The following is a 23,253-nucleotide window of genomic DNA, read 5'->3' as shown; positions in this document are numbered from 1 at the left end:
CCAGATGGTTAACGACGTTCTATACTGGAGATTCGCTCCGTGAATAGTTTCATCAGGTTCGCCATTCATTGGTTAGAAAAGTTCTTGATGTACACACAGCCTAAACCGAGGGAGTGAATGCCGGTGAAGTGTTTAACTGCGCGTTCTGTGGTAAAGTTTGTCGTGCAAAAATAGGCCTCATGAGCACCTATCGTCACCCTAAGGCCGATCTTTTATGTACCTGCGATACCGCTCAACACCGTTAGTACGCTCTCGCCTGCCAGAGGCCAGGTAACTCTGACATAACAAATGAATAACACTTTTGTAAAGCACCTCTTGCTGTCATTCTACGACAGAACTAAGATCTTTTATTTACAGGACCTCATAAGCACGCTCTCTGCTGACAGAGGCCAGGTCACTCCAACATAACAAATAACACTGTCATAAAGCACCTTGTGGCTTCCTACGGCCGACCTAAGATCTCGTATATACCTGTGATGGACAACAAGACCTCATAAGCACGTTCTATTCTGTCAGAGGCCGGGTCACTCCAACATAATAGATAACACTTTTGCAAAACACCTATTGTCATCCTAAGGCCGACCTGAGATCTCTTATATACATGCGATGGACCAAAGAAACCCATAAGCACGCTCTGAGCTGTCAGAGACCAGGTCACTCCAACATAAGAAATAACACTTTTATCAAGCATCTCCTGTCACCGTAATGCCGACCTGAGATGTTTTATGTACCTGCCATGGACCACAGGACCTCATAAGCACGTTCTATTCTGTCAGAGACCAGGTCACTCCAACATAACAAATAACACTTTTATAAAGCATCTCCTGTCATCGTAATGCCGACCTGAGATCTTTTATGTACCTGCCATGGACCACAGGACCTCATAAGCACGTTCTATTCTGTCTGAGGCCGGGTCACTCCAACATAACAAATAAAACTTTTATAAAGCACCTCCTGTCATTCTAAGGCAGACCCGAGATCTCTTATATACCTGCGATAGACCACATGACCACATAAGCACGCTATGAGCTGCCAGAGGCTAGGTCACAGGTCACTCAAACATAACAAATAACACTTTGAATTTATAAAGCACCCCTCGTCACCCAAAGGCCGACCTAACATCTTTTATGTACCTGCGATGGACAACAGCACGTTCTCGGCAGCCAGGGACCAGTCGACTCCAACATAGCAAATAACACTTTTATCAAGCATCTCCTGTCATCGTAATGCCGACCTGAGATCTTTTATGTACCTGCCATGGACCACAGGACCTCATAAGCACGTTCTCTGCTGACAGAGGCCGGGTCACTCCAGCATAACAAGTAACACTTTTATAAAGCATCTCCTGTCATTCAAAGGCCGACCTGAGATCTCTTATAAACCTGCGATGGACCGCAGAAGCTCCAACATAACAAATAACACTTTATAAAGCACCTCTCGCCATCCTTCGGCTCACCTATAATCTTTTATGTACCAGCGATGGACAACAGAAACCCATGAGCACGCTCTGAGCTGTCAGAGGCCAGGCAGCTCCGAGAAGACAAACAACACTTTCACATAGAATCTCCTGTCATCGTAGTGTCGACTTGAGATCTTTTATGTACCTGCGATGGACCACAGGACCACGTAAGCACGCTATGAGCTTCCAGAGGCCAGGTCACAGGTCACTCAAACATAACAAATAACACTTTGAATTTATAAAGCACCCCTCGTCACCCAAAGGCCGACCTAACATCTTTTATGTACCTGCGATGGACAACAGCACGTTCTCGGCAGCCAGGGACCAGTCAACTCCAACATAGCAAATAACACTTTTATAAAGCATCTGCTGTCATTCGAAGGCCGACCTGGGATCTCTTATAAACCTGCGATGGATCACAGAAACACAACATAACAAATAACACTTTATAAAGCACCTCTCGTCATCCTTTGGCTTACCTATAATCTTTTATGTACCAGCGATGGACAACAGAAACCCATAAGCACGCTATGAGCTGTCAGAGGCTAGGCAGCTCCGAGAAGACAAACGACACTTTCACATAGAATCTCCTGTCATCGTAGTGTTGACTTGAGATCTTTTATGTACCTGCGATGGACCACAGGACCACGTAAGCACGCTATGAGCTGCCAGAGGCCAGGCAGCTCCGAGAAGACAAACAACACTTTCATATAGAGTCTCCTGTCATCGTAGTGTCGACCTGAGATCTCTAATGTACCTGCAATGGACAAAAAGACATTGCAAGCACGCTATGAGCTGTCAGAGGCCGGGTTGCCGCACATAACAAATAACACTTTTATAAAGCACCCCTGCCATTCTAAGACCGACCTGAGATCTCTTATATACCTGCGATGGACCAAAGAAACCCATGAGCACGCTCTGAGCTGACAGAACCTGTCAGAGGCCAGGACGCCCCGACATAACAAACAACCTCTCCCCAACCTCCGGGCATCCAGAGGCCGGCCTGGAATCGCTTATGTAGCTGAACCTTTCTTGACGAATAATCGCAGGGTTATTGGGATAATTTGTCAAGCTACATGATGAACGTTGGTGCCGCTGGAGAAGACGGATGCCCAAAGTGTGTGGGTGTCAGATTCGCAACCTGTCATCCACCTTAAACAAATCCACGCGAAGGCTACCGTGTCAACCCTCCTCACCCTGGTGTAGGGACTGACACGGTCATCATACTCGAATATCTGTATCTGTACTTCTGTATGATCTGAATACGAATAAAGATCACGAGTGATTGCCAAGGCAAGACAAAGTAGTGATAAACGACACCATTTGAACGTGTGACTATTAGAACACGGTTTGCTGTATGCTAGCCGACCTGGAATTGCTTACGATGGGAATTTCACAGACGCGAACCCATTGAGATACCGTGAGCGCCCAACATTGTGAAAGATCTCTCTCCGGCCTATTGTTGACACAAACCATTTTACACTTTACTGGACTTGCCTACGTTTCACAAAATGCAGAAAGTCCGGAAGTAGATCTCCGAATTGTCTCCAGTTGTAGAGTTTGAAAAGTCTTTATATATTGTTTACCTGGATGTCTAACCTTTATAAACGTACAATGACATTGCTCTTGCATCTCGGACCTAAATGTTGTAAACTTATTCGTCACTGCGCTTGTATTCTTCACTGTCAGTTTTATTTACGTTTTACACCGGTGATTCCGATATCAGCAAGTGCTAGACTTTTTCACTACTGTCTTGTATTTTTTTCATGTTGATTAAATTTCATAATAACAAATTCTTTCAACGAGATATCATTGATGTCCAAAACCTTCCGATGTTATCAAACCATGACGATTCTACACTTTACACTCCACATCCATGTGATCTTAAAAAATGATGTATCGTACTTTTTGCCATCATGATATATCATTATGTAGATAAATCGATATCATGGAAGGATGGGGGAGAGGTCAAAACCATTAAAAACTGGATGAAATGGCAAAAATGTGAATATCCTATGCTTTAATTTCATTTTATTATGATGCATCTGTATCCATATGGGAAGGGTTACACATTTGTTCACCTCTAGTAAATTATGCAGCATTTTGATAAATACGTAAGGCAACAGTTACTCAAGCAACCGGGTAGATTTTGGAAACAGTTGCTTGTAATGAATAACTGTCCCCTAGCGTATCTTATCACCTGGACCTTTATTGACGTATTTCGATAGATAATGACAAATTTTACGATGGACTGTCGTCAGTCTATGTGACCCCCGGACAATCTTTTGTGTAAAATATCGTAACGCTGAAAAATACACCAGCTGCTCTTCAAAATTAAAATAAAAGATCGCTGATCCTGAACCGCCCTGGGGGTCATGAATTGGCGGATCTGTTCCTCTTTTACAGGTCCATAAAACCGATGATGATTAAATCCCTAATTGCTGAGTAAATCAAATAACGTTTATGTAGAAACGTGTTACAGTCTCCAATAGTCGTAAACCGCGAGTTTGATAGACGCCTAGCGCCTGGTTACGCGGCAGTTGGGAAATTAGTGAAGGAAGAGTGGATTCGATTTGGCTACAGTTACGGTCGCGAAGAGACAGACTTGTTTTTTACTCTTCTTGTTGTTGTAAAACGTAGCATGTTAAGCAGGCTACGTTTGATATTGCCATTCATCTCTCCACTCAGGTGTAAAAAGTAGTACCTGACTTCGGTTGGGAAGGTAAAAGGCGGTGGAAGGAAAGGGATGGGCTCCGCCGTCCAATACAGTGCCCTAGACACAGTGGATAACGACCCACTCCCCCTACGGAATCAAGGCTATGGGACTACCTTTACCTCCCTTAACCAATGCGGTTGTACAAACGACCGCGTAGAACAACAAAAAAGGATTGTGTGTACAAAACTTGACACCCATATATTAGGGTCAATCACAAGAAGGGGATCCAATCGACTACTTAATCTCACTACCAGTTGTCCCCCGTGATGCACAGAACTACTCATAGTCGTTAAACCCGCTGCATTATAGACGAGGCGACGTTTGGCCGGGATTTCTGGCACGTCCAGTCCGTAAATTGCACATCAGACGGACTCATAACGGCGCGGGGGGGGCAAGGGTCAATCTTCTAGACCCCTAGATCAGCCGGAACTGCCATCACGGCACGCCCTGAGAAGCACAGACGCTGACAGATAATCGAGGATGAATATCGACGGTGTCATTGTGAGACGTAAAATACCTTTTACATGCTTTGGTGTGTGCAGAGAGAGAGAGAGAGGGGGGGAGAGGGGGGGAGAGAGAGAGAGAGAGAGAGAGAGAGAGAGAGAGAGAGAGAGAGAGAGAGAGAGAGAGAGAGACAGAGAGAGAGAGAGAGAGAGAGAGAGAGAGATGAAGGGAGAGAGAGATTTAGGCTGCTCTTCTAGCTTCCACTAAGCCTTCTTATCGGGGAACAAATCGTAGAATTCGGCATAAAAAGAGGGAGTACTAAGCCAGTTAAGTCCGTCCGGGGGAAGGTTTACATTATTCCCGGCCGGTCAAAACCTCGCTATAGTAACCAAACTTCCCTGCCAAACTATTATCTCTATAGCCGGCGTAGTTAGTCTAATGGAGACGACGACTGGCTGTGCATTGAAGTAGGAACGATTCAGAATAGATTGCTGAACGTCGTATTGTAGATCTAACACAGCCAGGGTTGCCCAACTAGCCTGTGGCTATTACAAAGAGCTAGCCCTGCTAACAAAGACTTGTCTATTGTTAAACTAATTGTGGATCTGAATAAACTAAAACTCATAGGAGAGAAACACCATTACGCCTTACTTCTCCCGAGTGGATACTTAGTACGGACTTTGTAGGGCGCCGCCCGATCTGTTGGACTTATGTGCCCCGTGCAAGTTTACGACTTAGTCAATATTCTACTGTCTGAGCCGTGGAAGATGGACGCGACTTGAGATGAAAACCTGGCGCCAACGCTTCATCTTAACGTCCCATATCGATATGAAATAGTAGGGCTCAAAATGTCACAATATGCATATGCAGGTTGGTTAAAGTCCTTCCCGCACCAGATGGCGCATAGGGTGGCGCCCATCTCCGCTCCAATAGCCCTTGGACCACACAACTTTGTGCAATCAACACAGCAGGGAGCCGGTCCGCTGGTAGTGGTGTGTGTTCTATCGTACTCTTCCCCAAACACTGAGTGCTAAGCATAGAACGCAGTTGACCAGCTAACTCCTCTTTGATGGTGATGGCAATGGTAATGACGGTCATGATATATCTGTCTATTTGGCCAATTTCTACTATTTTTCAAGTAGAAATTGACTAAATTGAGGAGTTATCTGGCCTGGGAGTACAGTTTGTGATCTTAAGGGACAGCTGACTCCTCTTTCATCTTATATCTAGTATCTATTTGTCCAATTTCTACGATTCTTCGAGCAATCTTTCGAGTCTGGTAGAAGCTACAATAGTTCCACATCGATTTGCGGCCGTGCATGCAGCTGGCAGGATAAGAAAAACGGTGTCACTTTCATATTAGTACGATTAACGACCTTGTTCCTGTCACCCTCGCTCGATTTTTACTTAAAGTTACGGCGCGGCGCCCCATATCTCCACCATTGGGGCCATTCGTCATGTATCCCTCCATATTGTTTTTCCATTGATCACGAGGGAGAGGGTATAAATAAGGTGCTGTGAGTTCATACAGGACATTGTCTCTGTGGTGGCACTTCTAAGAGATCGAACAGTGCGACGATCATGCTTCAACTTCAACTTGGCTTTACCCTCAGATAACCCCGTCAGGGGCAAAGTAGGGAGGGGGAGGAGGCCCCGGGCTAAGGTGGGCAGGCCTCCAGTCTGACCCGGGAAGGCTCACAGATGCTATTCTGTTGTGGAATAACCGAAGCTAGGTACTCATTTTGCATGAGTGAGATTCTGTAAAGTGCCTTTTCTATGGGCATAGCATCCGGGGATGTCAGGGGTTCAAACTCAGAACCTCTTGATTCTTAAGATAAACACTTTATAGCTAACCATTAGTTGATGTGTGCCTCTGTGCTGTTTATGTCACCATGGCGACCACATCTTGACCCACCAGACTTGACAGATGTGTCTTTGGGCATCTTCAACATCATTTTGCGTCCTAAAATGCCTTTACGTGGACAGGTCTGCCATGTTATGCCCTGAGATTCCTGCTCATGTAGCTTATATCTTCTTCAACAACGAGCGTCGAGAAATCATTTTAACGCCAAAATGGCTTCATTCTGGCAAGTCTGTAGTACCTCCTGTAATACCTCTAGTGATCCTGGAGTTGGTGTTGGTGTTCCGTCTCTAATGTTATTCTATTGGCCTGGAGAGCACATCCAGGCCCAACTGACCACACATACACAACCCAACCATGAGTCCTTGATAATCTTTTCTGATGATGATGATGATGGTGGTGATGATGATGATGATGATGGTTATGATGGTGATGATGATGATGATGATGATGATGATGATGATGATGATGATGATGATGATGATGATGATGATGATGATAATGATGGTGATGATGATGATGAGGAGGAGGAGGAGGAGGATGCTATGATTGGTCATCTTCAGCAACAAGCGGCCGAGAAACCCCTTTATTTTGACGATACTAAAAATCGCTTTGATCCGGCAAATCTGTCATCCACACGCCTGTAGTACCTCTTGTGATCCTAGATCCAATTGATGTGTCAGTCTTGTCTCTGCGAGGTTTCTGTCCGCCTGACGATCACCATAGATCCAGCGGGCTCAGCTGCGGCATGTCAGCTACTCCTAATCCCGGGTAAGACGGGACAGAAATTGAACTCTCGCACCAATCTGCTCCCGGCTTAACGGAAGAAATCTATCATCGTCTCAGCTAACATCGTTACCATGCGGTCCTTAGAGTCGGGGTGATTCTTTCACGGGCACGGTTAGTTCAAAGGGAATGTAGAAATGTCTCAAGGTATATCATTTGTCTCTTTCATGCTCGTCTCCCTCCGACCCTCCCTTTCTGTCCCTGTCATCATCATTATCATCTATCGACCTGCCGGGTCCAAGCTAGTCCATATTTACATAGCCCTGCCGAACATTACTTTTCCTTAAGTTCTAATGTTCTTATATATCTAACTAAAGTGTCAGTAAAATCCACTTGGTTCCAATTGGAGGACAATAAAACTATTTCCTGCTCTGCTCGACAGTAATGACCAGCAATGCCTCAATTGTTTGTTTGTTTTCTTCGGATCTCCATTAGCTTAAGTTTTACAATCTTACGCTATTCTTCCTGGAGTCCAATCACATTAAATACATTAAAATCAAAATACAAGGAAGAAAACATATACAAATGATAGACAGTCATGACCAAAATCAAATGTGATATACGCAATTTGCAATTGACAGACATAACATCTGCAATTGACAGACAATAATCTGGGCATCTATGTCCTGGAGACTATTTTCCCTCTTTCAATTTCAGTGTAGACAGCAGTGAAGTAAAGTGTTTGGCTTCTCTGTCTGCAAGTCTTTCTGCGACTGTCTGTAGTACTGCAGTGTAGTGTTGTCCTCGTCGTAGATGATCAGTATTTCTATTTCTGTGTGTGGGACTGGAATATAAGAAGGGACATTGGGCAGTCTCCGACCTATCATGTCAGTTTCCTACACCCAAGAAACAAAGTTATACTTATTTATTGAGATTTACAATGTTTTGCGGAAGGATTGACAGATTAAGTGACCGTCACATTTTGAGGATGCCAACCCGAAGACATGACTGTAACCTACCGTCCACTCACACAGGGATTCAGGGAATGGAACCTACTCTTAAAGATAAGTAAGCTCGATGTGTGACTCTCCTCATACACGGGACCTCCATTAAACGTTCTATCCGAGGAACACCCCTAATCGAAGCTAAGTACTCATTTACTGTCTGTAGTACTGCAGTGTAGTGTTGCCCTTGTCGTAGATGATCAGTATTTCTATTTCTGTGTGTGGGACTGAAATATAAGAAGGGACATTGGGCAGTCTCCGACCTTAATATGTCAGTGTCCTACACCCAAGCAACAAACTTCTACTTACTTCCGAAAATAATTTCATCAGGTTGGTAGAACATAGGATATAGGAGATTCTTTGTCCACAACCAGGAATCTCACCTGCTGATGTTTCGGTTTCTGTCAGACACCTTCTTCAGAGCTTCTGAAAGAATCTCCTATATCCAAACTTCTACTTATTTATTGGCAGATTAGTGACCGTCACCTTTTGAAGATGCCAACCCTAAGACATGACTGTAACCTACCATCCACTCACACAGGGAATGGACCCTACTCTTATAAATGAGTAAGCTCGAGGTGTGGCTCTCCTCATACACGGGACCTCGATTAAACGTTCTATCCGAGGAACACCCCTAACCGAAGCTAAGTACTCATTTCCAACCAAGGGATCAAATGAAGTTAGAAATATCTTGTTAAGTGTCTTTCCCATGGGCACGACATCGGTGATATTAGGATATCGAACCCAGGACCATTAGTTCTAGGCCAAACACCCAAACCATTACGCCACGCATATTCTACATCTAAGCACCCTCGTCCTTCACGGAACGGGTGAATGAATCGGCGGAAAGGCTTGCGTTGCCTGGGGAGAATCTATCGGACGCCGCTGCCGAAGTGATGGACGGGCTCAGACGGAAACGAAGGCCTAACGACGCAACGAAAAATCCCCGCTACCGTTTCATTACTCCGTGCCCATGGATCATCTCAGACAAGTCTTATAGAAGAACGGACTTAAGAGGCATCCGCAGGATTACATTCTGCCTTACGGGACAGTTTTTGAGAACGTTGGATTGAATTCCAATTTCGTACGTCATGGTTCATCCAGGCATCACAGATGTAGCTTTCCCATCAGACTGATAGCCTTTTCAATTTGCTTTGTTGCTTCGTTATGCTATTTTTTTTATTACATTACTCTGACTATTATGGTGCTTCAATTCTGCAATTGATGTATCTAAACTACTGTGCAGTAATGCCATTGATGAATATGCATCTGCTAGGTTTTATAAAATGAAGTACTAGTATATATTCTCGTTCCATTACCTAAAATATGAATCGAATCAATCAGCTAACAACATTGAATCAACAAACAAACAAATACATAGATAAACAAATATGATATATTCCAACAGCAGATCTTCGTTTCAAACAATCAATTTTGTTCTCTTCACCATGTGCTGACAGCACAATATATCAGTGTTAAACCTAATTATTTATAATATGACTCCGGAGGTTTCAGACAGGGAATCTAGGTCAATTGGTACCGGTGTGACCGACCACTGGTGTTTATTTCACCGTGATTTAATAACTCTAGAATTTCCCCAGGCAGAGAGCCCTGACACACTATGGCCTTTTGACCGTACACATTTCATGGCGGTGACTGCAATTGATCATTCCGTATCCCGCCACAGCCCGGTCACATAAACCACACGATCGTAGTACGAGCGCAAACTGAGGGCATTCTTGTGAGATTCGTGTATGAGTCCTACACAATTCTGCCGTCTTGCTGTCTAAGATCCTTTTCGGCGGTTGGTATTTTCACACCGTCCTTAAAAATCTACTGCATGAGAATCGCACGGTGACCTACGACGAGCGTGAAGCAAAATAGAGCCGTCACTTGTATGGCTTACGAATAAATGCAACGGGACATGTGGTTATGAATCATACTAATATCAGTAGCTCGCTTTTCACACTGGAAGAAAATTAATTTTCTGATCTATTGAAAACCTAAGCATGGGTTGACAAGATGAATAGAATGATATTAATTTTGTTCTCGGAGAGAGCGCACGGAATATTGGTCCCAACGATGATGATGGGTGTAGCAGCAGTATTCATTATTCGCCCGACATTCAATTTCGACTTACATCAAATGAATCTGAGGCTAGCCAGTGAAAGGCTCTCAGTGATATGTCTATTCGTGCTTGCTTATATATGGCGTTTAGGAGATCATTAACAGCAGAACTATCCGTGCGGATGTGGTACAAAAATAGTTCATACATTGTGTACGTTACAGGTCAATGGCAACGGAAGTTACAAAATATGTATATTTAAATGAGAACGAGCGCATGGCGATTGTGCCAATAAGGCGCAGCCCTTGCTGCGTTTTGACCGTGGACGCTTGTGATCCGTTAACCCATCAACAGGACGCTTGGAGAACGATAGAGTTCATCCTCTTTAAGCAGTCTGTACTGATGTAAGTGATCGAAGTATCCAGTCCCTTCGGTTCTACATTGCATCCTTCCCTTTTCTCTAACTTGTCATTAATTGATAATTATGCAATCCACAGCACTTATCCTGTGTAAAAGCAGCTTCCTTAGTCTGAGGTATTCAAAGTCAATATGTTTCCTGTCGACGGCGTTGTTAATGGAGTTCCTATATCTGAATAGACCTTGTCTCGGTTGTTCATAGTCATAACCGTCCCTCGGCCAGATCCTGGTAGTACTCCAGGATGTACCGCAGATACCCGGCTAGACTTCCCGCTGCCACTCCCGTCATGTGCATTAAACAGCCGTCTGGAAAAGAAAGATAACCAGTTCATTTATCCGGAATGTTCTTTATTTTCAGCGTATTTCGTCCAGCCTCCCCACGAAAACTGTATCATGCGCTAGCGGTAATATTTGTACCCCCATTAATAGGCTGATAAATTGCCAGCCGTATGCAACAGGGTTGACTACACATAAAAACACCAACTTGCAAACAAAGAGAAAAAAAAGTCTATTTTGTTCTTTATTCTTTTAACTTCCCAACAGACTCCTGACTAAGTGTGTGTTAGATAGTGTACGGTATAGCTATAGGTTTACAAAAAAATGTTTATAAAAAGATTAACGTAGACATGTATGTGCAATAGTGAGTTTTGTAGCGTGAAATTAGCCTCTACCAGGCTCCAGAGAGTCGCTGGGAAAATCTTAGAAATTGGCCAAATAGACGAATAACATCCCAGAGAAGTTAGTCCGCTATAGAAGTTACAGTTTGTGACCTCTGAACCCGTGGATGTCATATTGGACCCTCTATCCGTAGCCGACTCCCGTAGCATGCTATAATTCACTCTATCTGGCCAATTTCTACTATTTTTCCAGCCATCCGTGGGACCTATTAGAGGCTAGCGTGAAATGTCCTGACCTGTTGTTTTTCTCTCTCTCCTCCGCACCCGCTTGTGCCTGCCGGTCCGCCCTGCTATCCTCTCGAGGGAAGGCGTGGTGAAGTGCCCGAAGCAACCGCTAGGGGACTGCCATTTCAAGATGGCGGACAGCCACGAGGACCGAAAGAAGTCTCTGTAGCCTATCAGCCCGCATAGCAATGCTGAAACGCAATGGAGTTGTCGAAAGAAGCAAGAATAATTACCAAAAGTGTGATTACGAAAAATGTACGTCATCACATGTTTTACAGTGCTGCCACTCACTTCCATCACATGCCATGTCAATTACATTGTTTTTAAAGTGTTTTGATTTTCAATAAAACACCAGTCTATTTATGAAAAAAAAACATTTTGACTATCAACTTTAAACGTTTCATTTGTATTTGTTATCCTCTAGTATTTGTGTTTTTTTTTTTTACATTTAATTTTTCATGCTGCACAAGAAGTTGCCCCGAAAAAATAAGGGTCCGAAATATAAGTTACATATAACTTGAGTACGACGTTACTTTGTCTTGTCACTTTTTTGTGTCCGATGTTTTTTGAATAGAAAAAAGTTCGCACCCTGTTCTATGAAAAGATCCTGTCCACTTTCCAGAAAGCCGTCTCCCGCTATTTTCCTGGCTTCCCTGAGAATGTTTGCACAGTACAGTGACGTCATGCCGATGACGCCTCTCCTCTTCCCGGTCTCTGCTGCCCGCACCTCCAGCTGGTCCAGACATCCCGCCCGCTCCCCAACCTACATGCAAAATACATACACACTAAAGTAAACGTAAAGGTAAAGGAAGATGGAGAGGATCATGCTGGGCATAACACTCCGTGACAGAAGAAGAAACTCCTGGATCCGACTCCAGATTGGAGTTACAGACATCGTCACTGCTGTCAATACAGCAAAACACCGCTGGGCAGGACATATAACAAGGCTACAGGACAACAGGTGGACGCTAAGAACAACAGAATGGACACCAAGAGACTGGAAGAGACCAAGAGGGCGCCGCAAAATAAAATGGAAGGAAAATCTCACTTTACACCTAGGCCCTACATGGCCAAGAACCGCTCGACAACCTCCCCAACCGAAGTCAGGCACCATTTTTACACCAGGGTGGGGTTATGAAAGTCGTGTGGCTTTCCAAAGAGCACAGCATCGGTGGTATGTCAGGGGACTCAAACTCAGGACCTCTGGGTTCGGTGGCAAACACCCTAACCGCTACGCAAATACGACGCCACTACAGACTAATCAAAGAACCAGACTAACCAGAAACAAACTTCAATGTACAAGTCTATACATCTATACGAAACAATTTTACATATGGCACACAATCTGCTACTAAGACCAAGCTTCGGCAGGAGTTTTCTTAGCCAAATGTCTGTAGATAGCTGTAATTATTTATGTAACGTTTATGTAATCTATATGTACATTGTCCATGGCGACTAGCTACTTACAAATGTGTGTTAGCTAATGGACTGGTTAAAGTACCCAAACTACCTCAAGGTAGAACAACTCGTGCGTCAACCAGTAGCCGGTGTAGCTCGGTGACGTCATCATTTCCCAGCATGAATCGGAGATTTGGCACTTCTGTCCGCCATTTTGCCTGCAAGACAAGGAGAGCTCAAGGTGACTTCAAGGACGTTACATTACTTCTATTTCTACTTCAGATTACTAAGATTTGAAATAATAGAAATGATCTTCTTCACGTTCTTTTCTTTCATTCAGGTATTAGGAAAACGATATCGTTTCAGCTATCAGTTAGGATGAGCTTCGTGGATCATAAAGTACTCTCCAGTACCGGGGACCCCGCTTTGCAACACAAAGGAAAGTAACAGTTCTTATGATGTTGTCTTACCATAGGACTATCATAATATGATTTACATTTTAATTAGCATACGTTTCTTACGAGTTGGTGTCCTTGACATATTCAATCAGTTTTCCCAGTTGGACTTATTAGCATTGTATTCGTTTGGCCAGAGTTCATTTTGGTGACGCTGAAGAAGAGTGAAGGATGTCACTCGAAACGTCCGGAATTAAATATCCGAATTTCATTCAGTTGTAGAGTTTGAATTGTCTTTATATGTTATCATGTTATTTCTCGGGAACGAAATATTACGCTGGGTTACATGATCAAGATTTACAAGACATTGCTTTATTATATCAGAAAATGTAAGCACTGCCATGAGATAACGGGATGAAATCAAGATTGTATGTAGTTTTCCTAGGAGAAAAACTCCGCATACTTTGCCCTTTAAACACGAGAAGGTCGTACATATGTCAGGCATTCTCAGGAGATCCTGAGAAATCTGAACGAATATCGTCATCACGTGGGTCTATTACATATACAGCTAGATGCAGACTTTCAGAAATATGTAGTCGGGGATGTTAAAGTAGTTATCATAGGTACACTCAAAGCAGAGGAGGGGTTTCGGCTGGTTTTTGACGTGTTTTAGCCGTTTTTGTCGGGCTTTCTACTTTGTCATCTTTTTATTGTATAGATGTGGGTCGGCTATACAAAAAAAAATGCCTGACAAAAACGCCTAAAAACACGTCAAAAACCTGCCGACCCCCCCCCCCCCTCTGCTTGGAGAGTAATTATAGGCACCTTGGACAAATACTACAAGTTCTGACGAATAGAAATAGTACAAAGAAATATAAATTGCTCCTCGACAATGCTATATCGATAATTTTGTCGAAGAAACTCTACTCTCTTATTTACTTCGTCCTTGACGGATCTGGTAGTTGGCCATTAAATTAAGCAGTCTTCAAAATAACTGAAAGTCCCTTTTCAAAGTCAGATCGATAGATTTCCAAGAGAAACGCCACGTATCGCCGCGTCCCGCTGTTGCTGCGCATCATGTGAGTTTCGCCATCAGAGAATCCATTTCCAATGGAAATATATACGGCACTAGACAACACCGAACCTGGTAAACAATTGATCACGGCAGGATGAAGACTTTAGAAGCCACCTCATTAAAGTGCACAGTCGTCAAAATGACTGAAAATCCTTCTTTTCAACGTCAGATCGATGAATTTGGCGAGGAAACATTACATATCGCCGCGTTTTGCTGCGTCCCACTGTTTTTCTGTCTCACCTGAGTCTCGCCATCAGCGAAACCATTTTCAATGGAAAGATACGGCACTAGACAACACCGAACCTGATAAACAATTGGCCACATCACGCCGAAGACACCGAAGCCAAGTCATTAGAGTAAGTACACAGTCATTAAAACTACTGAAAATACTTTTTTCGACGTCAGATCGATAAATGTACCGGAGAAATGTAACACATTGCCGCGTCCCGCTGTTTTTGTGCCTCATATCTGAGTCTCGCCATCAGCGAAACCATTTTCAATGGAAAGATACGGCACTAGACAACCCCGAACCTGATAAGGAATTGATCACGTCACGCCTAAGACTTGAGAAGCCAAGTCATTAATGTACACAGTCATGAAAACGACTGAAAAGGAAACAGATCGATACATGTCGTGGAGAAACGCTACATATCGCCGCGTCCTGTGCCTCATCTGAGTCTCACCATCAGCGTAACCTCCGAAAATAATTTCATCAGGTTGGTAGAATATAGGATATAGGAGATTCTTTTTACACAACCAGGTAATCTCACCTGCTGACGTTTCGGTGTCTGTCAGACACCTTCTTCAGAGCTTCTGACTGGAGTACTGCTTCTCGCCGCAAAAGCGCCACCTACATCGGCTACTTATAGCGGTGAGAAGCAGTACTCCAGTCAGAAGCTCTGAAGAAGGTGTCTGACAGACACCGAAACGTCAGCAGGTGAGATTACCTGGTTGTGTAAAAAGAATCTCCTATATCCTATCAGCGTAACCATTTTCAATGGAAATATATACGGCACTAGACAACCCGAACCCGATAAGCAAATGGGGACGTCACGCCGAAGACTTTAGAACCCAAGTCATTAAAGTAAGTACACAATCATCAGAATTACTGAAAATCCTTCTTTTCAAAGCAAAGTCAGATCGATGAATTTGGCGAGGAAACATTACATATCGCCGCGTTCTGCTGTTCCTTTCCAAGGGACATATAAGGCACTAGACAACACCGAACCCGATAAGACATTGGGGACGTCACGCCGAAGACTATAGAAGCCAAGTCATTAATCTAAGCACACAGTCATGAAAATGACGGAAAATCTTTTTATTTCAACGTCAGATCGATAAATGTACCTGAGAAACATTACATTTTGCCGCGTCCCGCTGTTTTTGTGTCTCACCTGAGTCTCGCCATCAGCGAAACCATTTTCAAGTGAAAGATACGGCACTAGACAACACCGAACCTGATTAACAATTGTTCACGTCACGCCTAAGACTTGAGAAGCCAAGTCATTAAAGTAAACAGTCATGAAAATGACTGCAAAGGAAACAGACCGATACATGTCGTGAAGAAACGCTACATATCGCCGCGTCCTGTGCCTCATCTGAGTCTCGCCATCAGTGTAACCATTTTCAATGGAAATGTATACGGCACTAGACAACCCCGTACCTGATAAGCAATTGGGGACGTCACGCCGAAGACTATCGAAGCCAAGTCATCAAAGTAAGTACACAATCATCATAATTACTAAAAATCCTTCTTTTCAACGTCAGATGAATTTGGCGAGGAAACATTACATATCGGCCCGTTCTGCTGTTTCTGTGCACCATCTCATTTTCAATGGATATATACGGCACTAGACAACCCGAACCCGATAAGCAATTGGGGACGTCACGCCGAAGACTTTAGAAGCCAAGTCATTAAAGTAAGTACACAATCATCAGAATTATTGAAAATCCTTCTTTTCAACGTCAGATCGATGACTTTGGCGAGGAAACATTACATATCGGCCTGTTCTGCTGCTTTTGCTCATCCTCTCATTTTCAATGGATATATACGGCGCTAGACAACCCGAACCCGATAAGCAATTGGGGACGTCACGCCAAAGACTTTAGAAGCCAAGTCATCAAAGTAAGTACACAATCATCAAAATTACTAAAAATCCTTCTACTCAACGTCAGATCGATGAATTTGGTGAGGAAACATTACATATCGCTGTTTCTGTTTCTGTGCATCATCTCATTTTCAATGGATATATACGGCACTAGACAACCCCGAACCTGGTAAGCAATTGGCCACGTCACGCCGAAGACTTTAGAAGCCGAGTCAGGACCTGTTTTATCGACCGAGAACTTGATCACTGAAGAAGGGTGAAGACTGCCAGTCTCTGTGAGCCGGGATCAATCCGAGGTGAGCGCGAGAGTTGCCCTCGAGTGTTTGGGAAGGCGGCCAAGTGTTGGGATAAGTCTCCCTCATTTGTCTTGTGCCGTCTGCGATACTTTACTTCGTGACTTCGTTTTTGTTAGTGATTGCGGAGTAAATGTAGCCTCTACCAGGCCCCGCGGATGACTCAAAAAAATAGTACCAATATGCCATCCAATATGCCATCTAGAGGTCGCAAACTATACTTCTATATATAGTGGACTAACTTCTCTGGCATACTCTCCGTTTATTTGGCCAATTTCTACGATTTTCCAGCGACCTGTGGAGCCTGGTACAGGCTAGAGCATTGCAACTGCCGTTCCATGAAGACTCTCTCAGCGTAAGAGGCAATTATACATTAAACCAAATAACTTCAGGTTTTGTACCATAGTTCTTATTCTGTTCCATGCCTCCTTCTGTGGCGCATCATGCCAATCGTTCCTCCAGCGTGTCCAGTTCTGTGCTTCCTTTCAGCTAGTAATCAGGACCTCCCTATTACTTGTAAGTCTTTTTCTAAGTCTTTTTCTAAGTTGGATTGCCATTAATAGAAAAAAAACATCGCTGTTAGATATCAGAAGTGCATGAAATATCTTAGAAGGGACTCACGATCAACTTTCTATACGGCATGAGGTTGTACTAAGTTGTGATAATCACGGGTTGCAGGGGTCGATAGAGACACTCAAAAGGAAAAATGCCCAAGGCGTATAATGCGTTGGGGATCTCCTACAGCCCAATACATGAGTATTGCCCTGGAACGTAAAATGCACAGACAAGACTCAGGGTGATCAGCATGACTGGTAAATTTGTTTGTGGTCGTATTTATCGTATTAATCAGTGGCAAAGTGAACTGTGAACAATAACTAGACACATCTTAACCCTTGTATTTATCATAATAATCAGTGGCAAAGTGAACTGTGAACAATAACTAGACACATTGTTAACCCTTGACCAGCCTGGTACCTCAGTTGTAATGTGTTATTTGGCATGTACACGAGTTATTGTCTTGAAGTTACAACAGAATTCGTCACCGTTCCTGTTGGATGTTTGGTCAACGTTGCATCAGAGTCTCTCCATTGCATACGATATATTTTCCGACACACGGGATCTTTGTATACGCGAAGAAGATCTTAAGCTTAGATGATACGTTCTGCCGAAGGGCTCAATACATGTGCATTGTGTTAGCTGGTGACAGAAGATTCCCCACTCCCTCTTTCAATCTTCAACACCAGCCAAACGAAATTACTTTCTTTTCAGACAAACTTCTTAAGAAGATTGATCGCGATAGTTAGGAGTGAAGATCCCGGCTGATTGATTCCCAATCTCCAGACATGGCTACGGAAAATCTGCAAGGCCATGCTTATTTGATTATGTGGATGACATCAATGCGCGCATCAATTTTCGTTGGTTTTCACGAATAAAAGTTTTGCAACCATGGTGTAAATCATATAAAGTAGCTGCAAAATGAGCAAATCTATGCTGCTAAATTTATGCTTTTGGAAAACGGATACAACTAATGTCGTAGAATGCCAAACTAAATTGAGAAATGAAAGAAGAAAATGTGACAGAACAAAAATTAATTAGAAGAATCTATTTAGGAACATTCTGGTGTGTTAGTCATTTGTTCAGCATTCCTGACCCCTTAGGTTTCATGATGAAGACAATCTTTTAGTCCATTTTTTTTGCACGCTCGCATCAGTTTTAGGCTCCCAGAGGATGGCATCCACACAATCGAATCAGCATGGCCTAATACAACCTTTCTTCCCACCTCGAAGTCTGCAAACTCTCTGTGGGTGCTGTTGTCGCTCGTGATTTAGAACTCATTACCCGTGATCGCCTTTCCTGATTAGGAATTTAGCTATGACGGATTGATTCCGTGGGTTGAAGAGACAATCGGATGACTAAATATCGACGGAGATTTACCCTCAATCAGTAGCTGGAGGGGTGAGAAGCCGCGCGAAAGATTTTCCATCAGGCTCAAGGGGGCGGTCGAACGTTGTTCTTGTGAGAATCACGGCTCATTGGCGTCATTTGGACGAGCAAACGTCGATCGAAGCTCCGGTCAATTGAGCCCGATCGTCTGTTTGTACGGGGGGCTACGATCACGTTAAACTTCGGTCTAGATTTCGATGCTCCGAACATTTTTACAATTCTAGTAGCCTCTACCAGGCTCCAGAGGCGGCTGGAAAGAATAGAAATTGGGCAAATAGACAGAAAAACATTAAATATAGGTTTTGAATGGTCCAATGAAGCCTCTACCGGAGAAGTTGGGCGCTTTCTTGTCATAATATCAATCAAACTAGGAATGCCTTTTCAATAGTTTTCAAATCCTCCGTATTTGATATGTATGTTAAGTTAAGTCACACGATTCACGACCTTTAAGTTGCCCATTTAGGCATGAATGCACAATAAAGGTTTTTCATATATCCATTCAATTAAACCTGCTGATTTTCAGTCACGTAATCCTTATCGCCAAACCGAAGTCAAAGCCGATTGGTTTCCCCGCAGGTCACCGCGGGGTCACGACAGGCGGAAGGTTTATCCCTAACGTCGCGTCCCGCCGCTAAATTGGTCGTATCGGCGGACAATGCCTCCGTTTTTCCGGCTACGGTCTTATAGGTTTATGGGCTTCGGGAAACTTTATTGACGATGGCTCAAAATGAAAAAGTGTATATCTAACACATAGGCATATAGTGCAAACAAATATATATACAATAATATTGTTTTTTAAAACATACCCATTCAATATCGTTTCTGTCCATGGGCGTTGAGATGTTAAGTTTGCTTAGAAAATGGGCAATATTGTGTTGGGTGTCTTGAGATATTAGTAAATACAGTATTTGGCAATTAAAATGAAGCATTCGCTGTATTTCGACAGTGACTAGAGTGAAGAATTGGAGTAACCATTTTTTAAACCAAAACAGGTTATGCCTGTTGATGGATGATGAGACCTGGGCCCGGTGATAAAATGGCAGTAAAGACACGGTTGTCATCAGTGCCGAGCGAGGTGATTTCAACTTGCCTTCTAATAATGCGAAAGCTGTCGCGAGGGTCCTTGACTGCTGGAAACTTAATTTTCCAGCTAATAGTTACGGACGGATCAAGGCCTGGCGTCTACCGGGGGAAACGGCGTCGGGATTTGGATGCGAAGATGGGGACTTCCTGACTGCCAAGAAGAGTAATTGAGTTGACAAAGTGACGCTCATATCAAGGAGAAGGTTGGTTCAAAGTCAACAGAGAAAATTACTTTCTATAAGTAAGACTGTTTTATGGCTGTCTTGTTATTTGCTGAGGCATTCGAGCAGAAGTTAGGTGGTTGTGTAAGCAACAGTCGACATAAAGAAATGGCAGATTGTTTGCAATATTTGATAATTGAACCGTTTATCCAAGCGCAAAAGCAGTACACCGACGTAGTCCATGGGTATCTTGCAGGAGAAGGGAATCAACAGAGGAGAGGGTGCATCTTCTGGGGTAGCAAACCAAATGGAGATGAGCTTTGTCACCATTAGTGGAATGAAAAGTCTTTTAGAAATGTTTAGAGGAAGACGGCCAACGTGGATGCCAGAGCCATTACTCTTCCAACGTTGCTAGAAGAAGAAGAAGAAATCAGAATGTAACGTGACGAATGGCAGCAAAGATATCTAACAAAACTCAAACAGAGATATATGAGCTATGGGGCCTACAAATCTGATTCAAAGAAACTACAGGACATACGGGTTACTTGAGATAGACGATGGGAGCTATAGTCGCCAGAAGACGAAGTCAAAAGTAAGGCTTATTATGTGATGAAAAGAATTCTTGAAATGTCTACCAGTAATAAGTAACCGTCCTTTGCACGATTAGAAACCCTTCGGTGAATCATAGTTGCTAGATAAACTTAATACTGTATATGGAATTAAGTGATAAGATACGCAACTGCCACTGAAGCTAGAAATTTAAAAGGCAATTTACCGGGCAAGAAACAGCAGAGTACGCACTGAATCCCAAACTCAAACATAACAACATCCTACCGAGAATCCCCAGGATATTAAGCAATCGAACGTACTTGAACCGAAGGGGGGTAATTTGCCTTCGCGGTTTGATGGATTGAGGGACCTATCTCTGCGAACAGCTTGCCGCGAGAATGTCGATACCTGTGATAGTTCATCTCAATCTTTCATGAACATTTCCTCATACCTTCGGCTACGGTCGTTAACCGCCAAATATATAAGAAACGTCGTAATATACGGCCCATACTGCTTATTGTGCTTGTCAACAAGGCGATTGGATTTTCCCGTTTAGAAATTTGAAATGTCTTGGGGGGCTATCAAGTCCGTATGAGTTCCGTATTGATTTTTTGTTTTTCGGCGAAATCAAAATAGATTTACAGATACTAGAGTCAAACAGTCATAGAATACTCCAAACCAACCCATGTTGAAACATTCTTATAAGTAAATTAGTCCTATCATTAAAAAAGATAAGAAACTCATGCGGACTTGATATAGGCACAAGTGTGACCGCCCACTTTGGGCTTCAAACGTGCCTGAACTGACGATTATAGAGTACCGACTAGATTCTAACGCATGACAAATCCCCAGTCGTAAAAATCGCTGGGGTTTATAAAGAATCGAACGTACTTGAACCGTAGCAGGGTAATTTGCTTTCATGGATTGACGGATTAACGGCTCTATCTCCCCAAACAGCTTTCCTCGTAAACATCGATATTTGTTAGTCTTCGAGCCAATATAAGCCACGGAATTGCTTCCCGTGGTGTTCCGTTATCGGGAGACCAACAAGTCTTTGCGAGACTGAATATGGACACTAGGTCATTGTCGGTCGCCATCTTGGTTGTCCTTCATGGTCACGTGATGTTCGATCTGTTCGATCTCGCGCGTTGGGTCTCGCGATAGTCACGGTGAGCTGAGCATCACTTTTCTATCGACTTTGATTTGAACTGTAAAGTAGTTGGCAACAAATGATAGGTATTGGCAAGAAACAACACAGTGACATACTACTTTTCTGTAACAGAACATACCTTTTATATTATTGGAAGACCGGTCGATTCATAAAACCCTTTACACCTTGCCTGATGTTTCATGAAGTGTTCATGTGGACTATCCCTTTCAGGGGGAATTAGCTCCAACTGAGTAATACGTTTGTTTGTTTTGTTTTGTTTTTCTGTTTTCATTCCAAAAGGTTGATCTATCAATACTCAATTACGGAGGATGACAAGCGATATGAATCGGTCCATAAACCATAAAACAATAAGTAAACAAAAATCTAAACAAACTATAGAAAGGCAAACATTTGTGTACTACGATCCATGAAAGTTGGAGAAGAAGACGCTGATCAATGTGCAATGGGCAGTGTAAAGTAAAAAATGGGATATTGGTGATATCTAAAGCAGCCATTTCATTCGTAGCTTACCCTGTACCGAGGAGAACCAAAAAAAACAACACAAAATTTGCCATACAGGGTGCCAAAGATTAACTCGGCGGCAGAGAGCCCCTTCTGCCCCGCAGAGAGCCCGGCCAAACCACGGTAGACCGGATGCAAGGTTTATACAACGTGAAACTCTTCCGTCAGCTTACCCGGTGCCCAGGAGCTCCGACAGACACCTGGTGCTGTCGTCCTCGTCGAACGGGTGGTCACGTGGTACGGAGGGCGGAGACAGGAGGGCGGAGTCTGTGGTCCTGTCGGTGACGTCACTCTCCCAGAACCCGGGCTGGACGATCGGTGATAGCTCTGGAGTAAACGACAACATGTATAAAGCAAACGAACAAACAAACAAACAAACAAACAAATAAACAAACAAACAAACATATCTGTGACAGCATCTCTCTTTTTCCAATTTCAAATGTTTCAGTACCGTAACTTGAGCAACTTTTCTCTCACTCACTCACTCACTCGCTCTCTTAAGCCCACTGGACCCGCCGCACGCTGGTGACCGATCAAATTGACAAAGCACTCAACGAATTTCATCGACAAAAACGCATATTTTTAAGCTTTGCGTATTTTGTTGTCTTTTTGGTCATACTTGTACGTTTTGAATGATATTCCTATTATATGCCTTCAAAAAAGAAGTCAAACCCGACCATAGTCAACCTTAGTTAACATAGAACTTTCACAGTAGACTCGATAACTATGTCGATCCCCATGTATATCCATGTACTTGTTTGTCTGCAAGTAGCCTTCGGGCATGAACTTGCAATAAAGTTATTATAAAGTCAAGAGTAGCACAAATCCAGTTCAGAACGCAGCGACGCCGTCAGCGTGCCGCGGGTCCAGTGAAAGGGGGGCTTTACTCTCTCTCCCCAATTTCTGTCTTCCTATTCTTTTATCTATTAACAGCAAGGGATGCACAACTAGCCTGTGGCTATCTCAAAGGAGTAGCCCTGC

General features: G+C 43.4%; 2 protein-coding genes across 2 annotated transcripts in view; both read right to left on the bottom strand.

Moving 5' to 3' along the window:
* Nucleotides 1-9,592: 9,592 nt before the first annotated feature.
* Nucleotides 9,593-13,230, bottom strand: LOC136440956 (UPF0764 protein C16orf89 homolog). The gene is made up of 4 exons (XM_066437164.1): nt 13,105-13,230; nt 12,183-12,357; nt 11,606-11,785; nt 9,593-10,998 (listed from the first exon to the last, which is right to left on the bottom strand). The coding sequence occupies exons 1-4, from the start codon at nt 13,162-13,164 to the stop codon at nt 10,895-10,897; spliced, it is 519 nt and encodes a 172-aa protein (XP_066293261.1). The 5' UTR covers nt 13,165-13,230; the 3' UTR covers nt 9,593-10,894.
* Nucleotides 13,231-22,334: 9,104 nt separating this feature from the next.
* LOC136440819 (UPF0764 protein C16orf89-like) overlaps nt 22,335-23,253 on the bottom strand; it is a 32,809-nt gene continuing 31,890 nt past the window's right edge. The window contains exon 4 of the mRNA XM_066436942.1: nt 22,335-22,599. Coding sequence (XP_066293039.1) covers nt 22,442-22,599 — 158 coding nt within the window. The 3' untranslated portion in view covers nt 22,335-22,441. The remainder of the gene's footprint in view (nt 22,600-23,253) is intronic.

The sequence above is a fragment of the Branchiostoma lanceolatum genome, chromosome 8 (genome assembly GCF_035083965.1).
Source record: "Branchiostoma lanceolatum isolate klBraLanc5 chromosome 8, klBraLanc5.hap2, whole genome shotgun sequence".
In the NCBI taxonomy this organism is placed as follows: Eukaryota; Metazoa; Chordata; class Leptocardii; order Amphioxiformes; family Branchiostomatidae; genus Branchiostoma; species Branchiostoma lanceolatum.
Note: the sequence above shows the minus strand (reverse complement) of the source record. Positions and strands in the feature narration are given on the sequence as shown.

Coding starts and splice junctions, on each gene's coding strand:
- LOC136440956 (XM_066437164.1), bottom strand. CDS start 13,164: ATGATGACGTCACCGAGCTACACCGGCTACTGGTTGACGCACGAGTTG. Junction 11,786..12,182: donor GGATCTTTTCATAGAACAGG/GTGCGAACTTTT, acceptor ATTGCGTTTCAG/CATTGCTATGCGGGCTGATA. Junction 10,999..11,605: donor GAGAGAGAGAAAAACAACAG/GTCAGGACATTT, acceptor TTTCTTTTCCAG/ACGGCTGTTTAATGCACATG.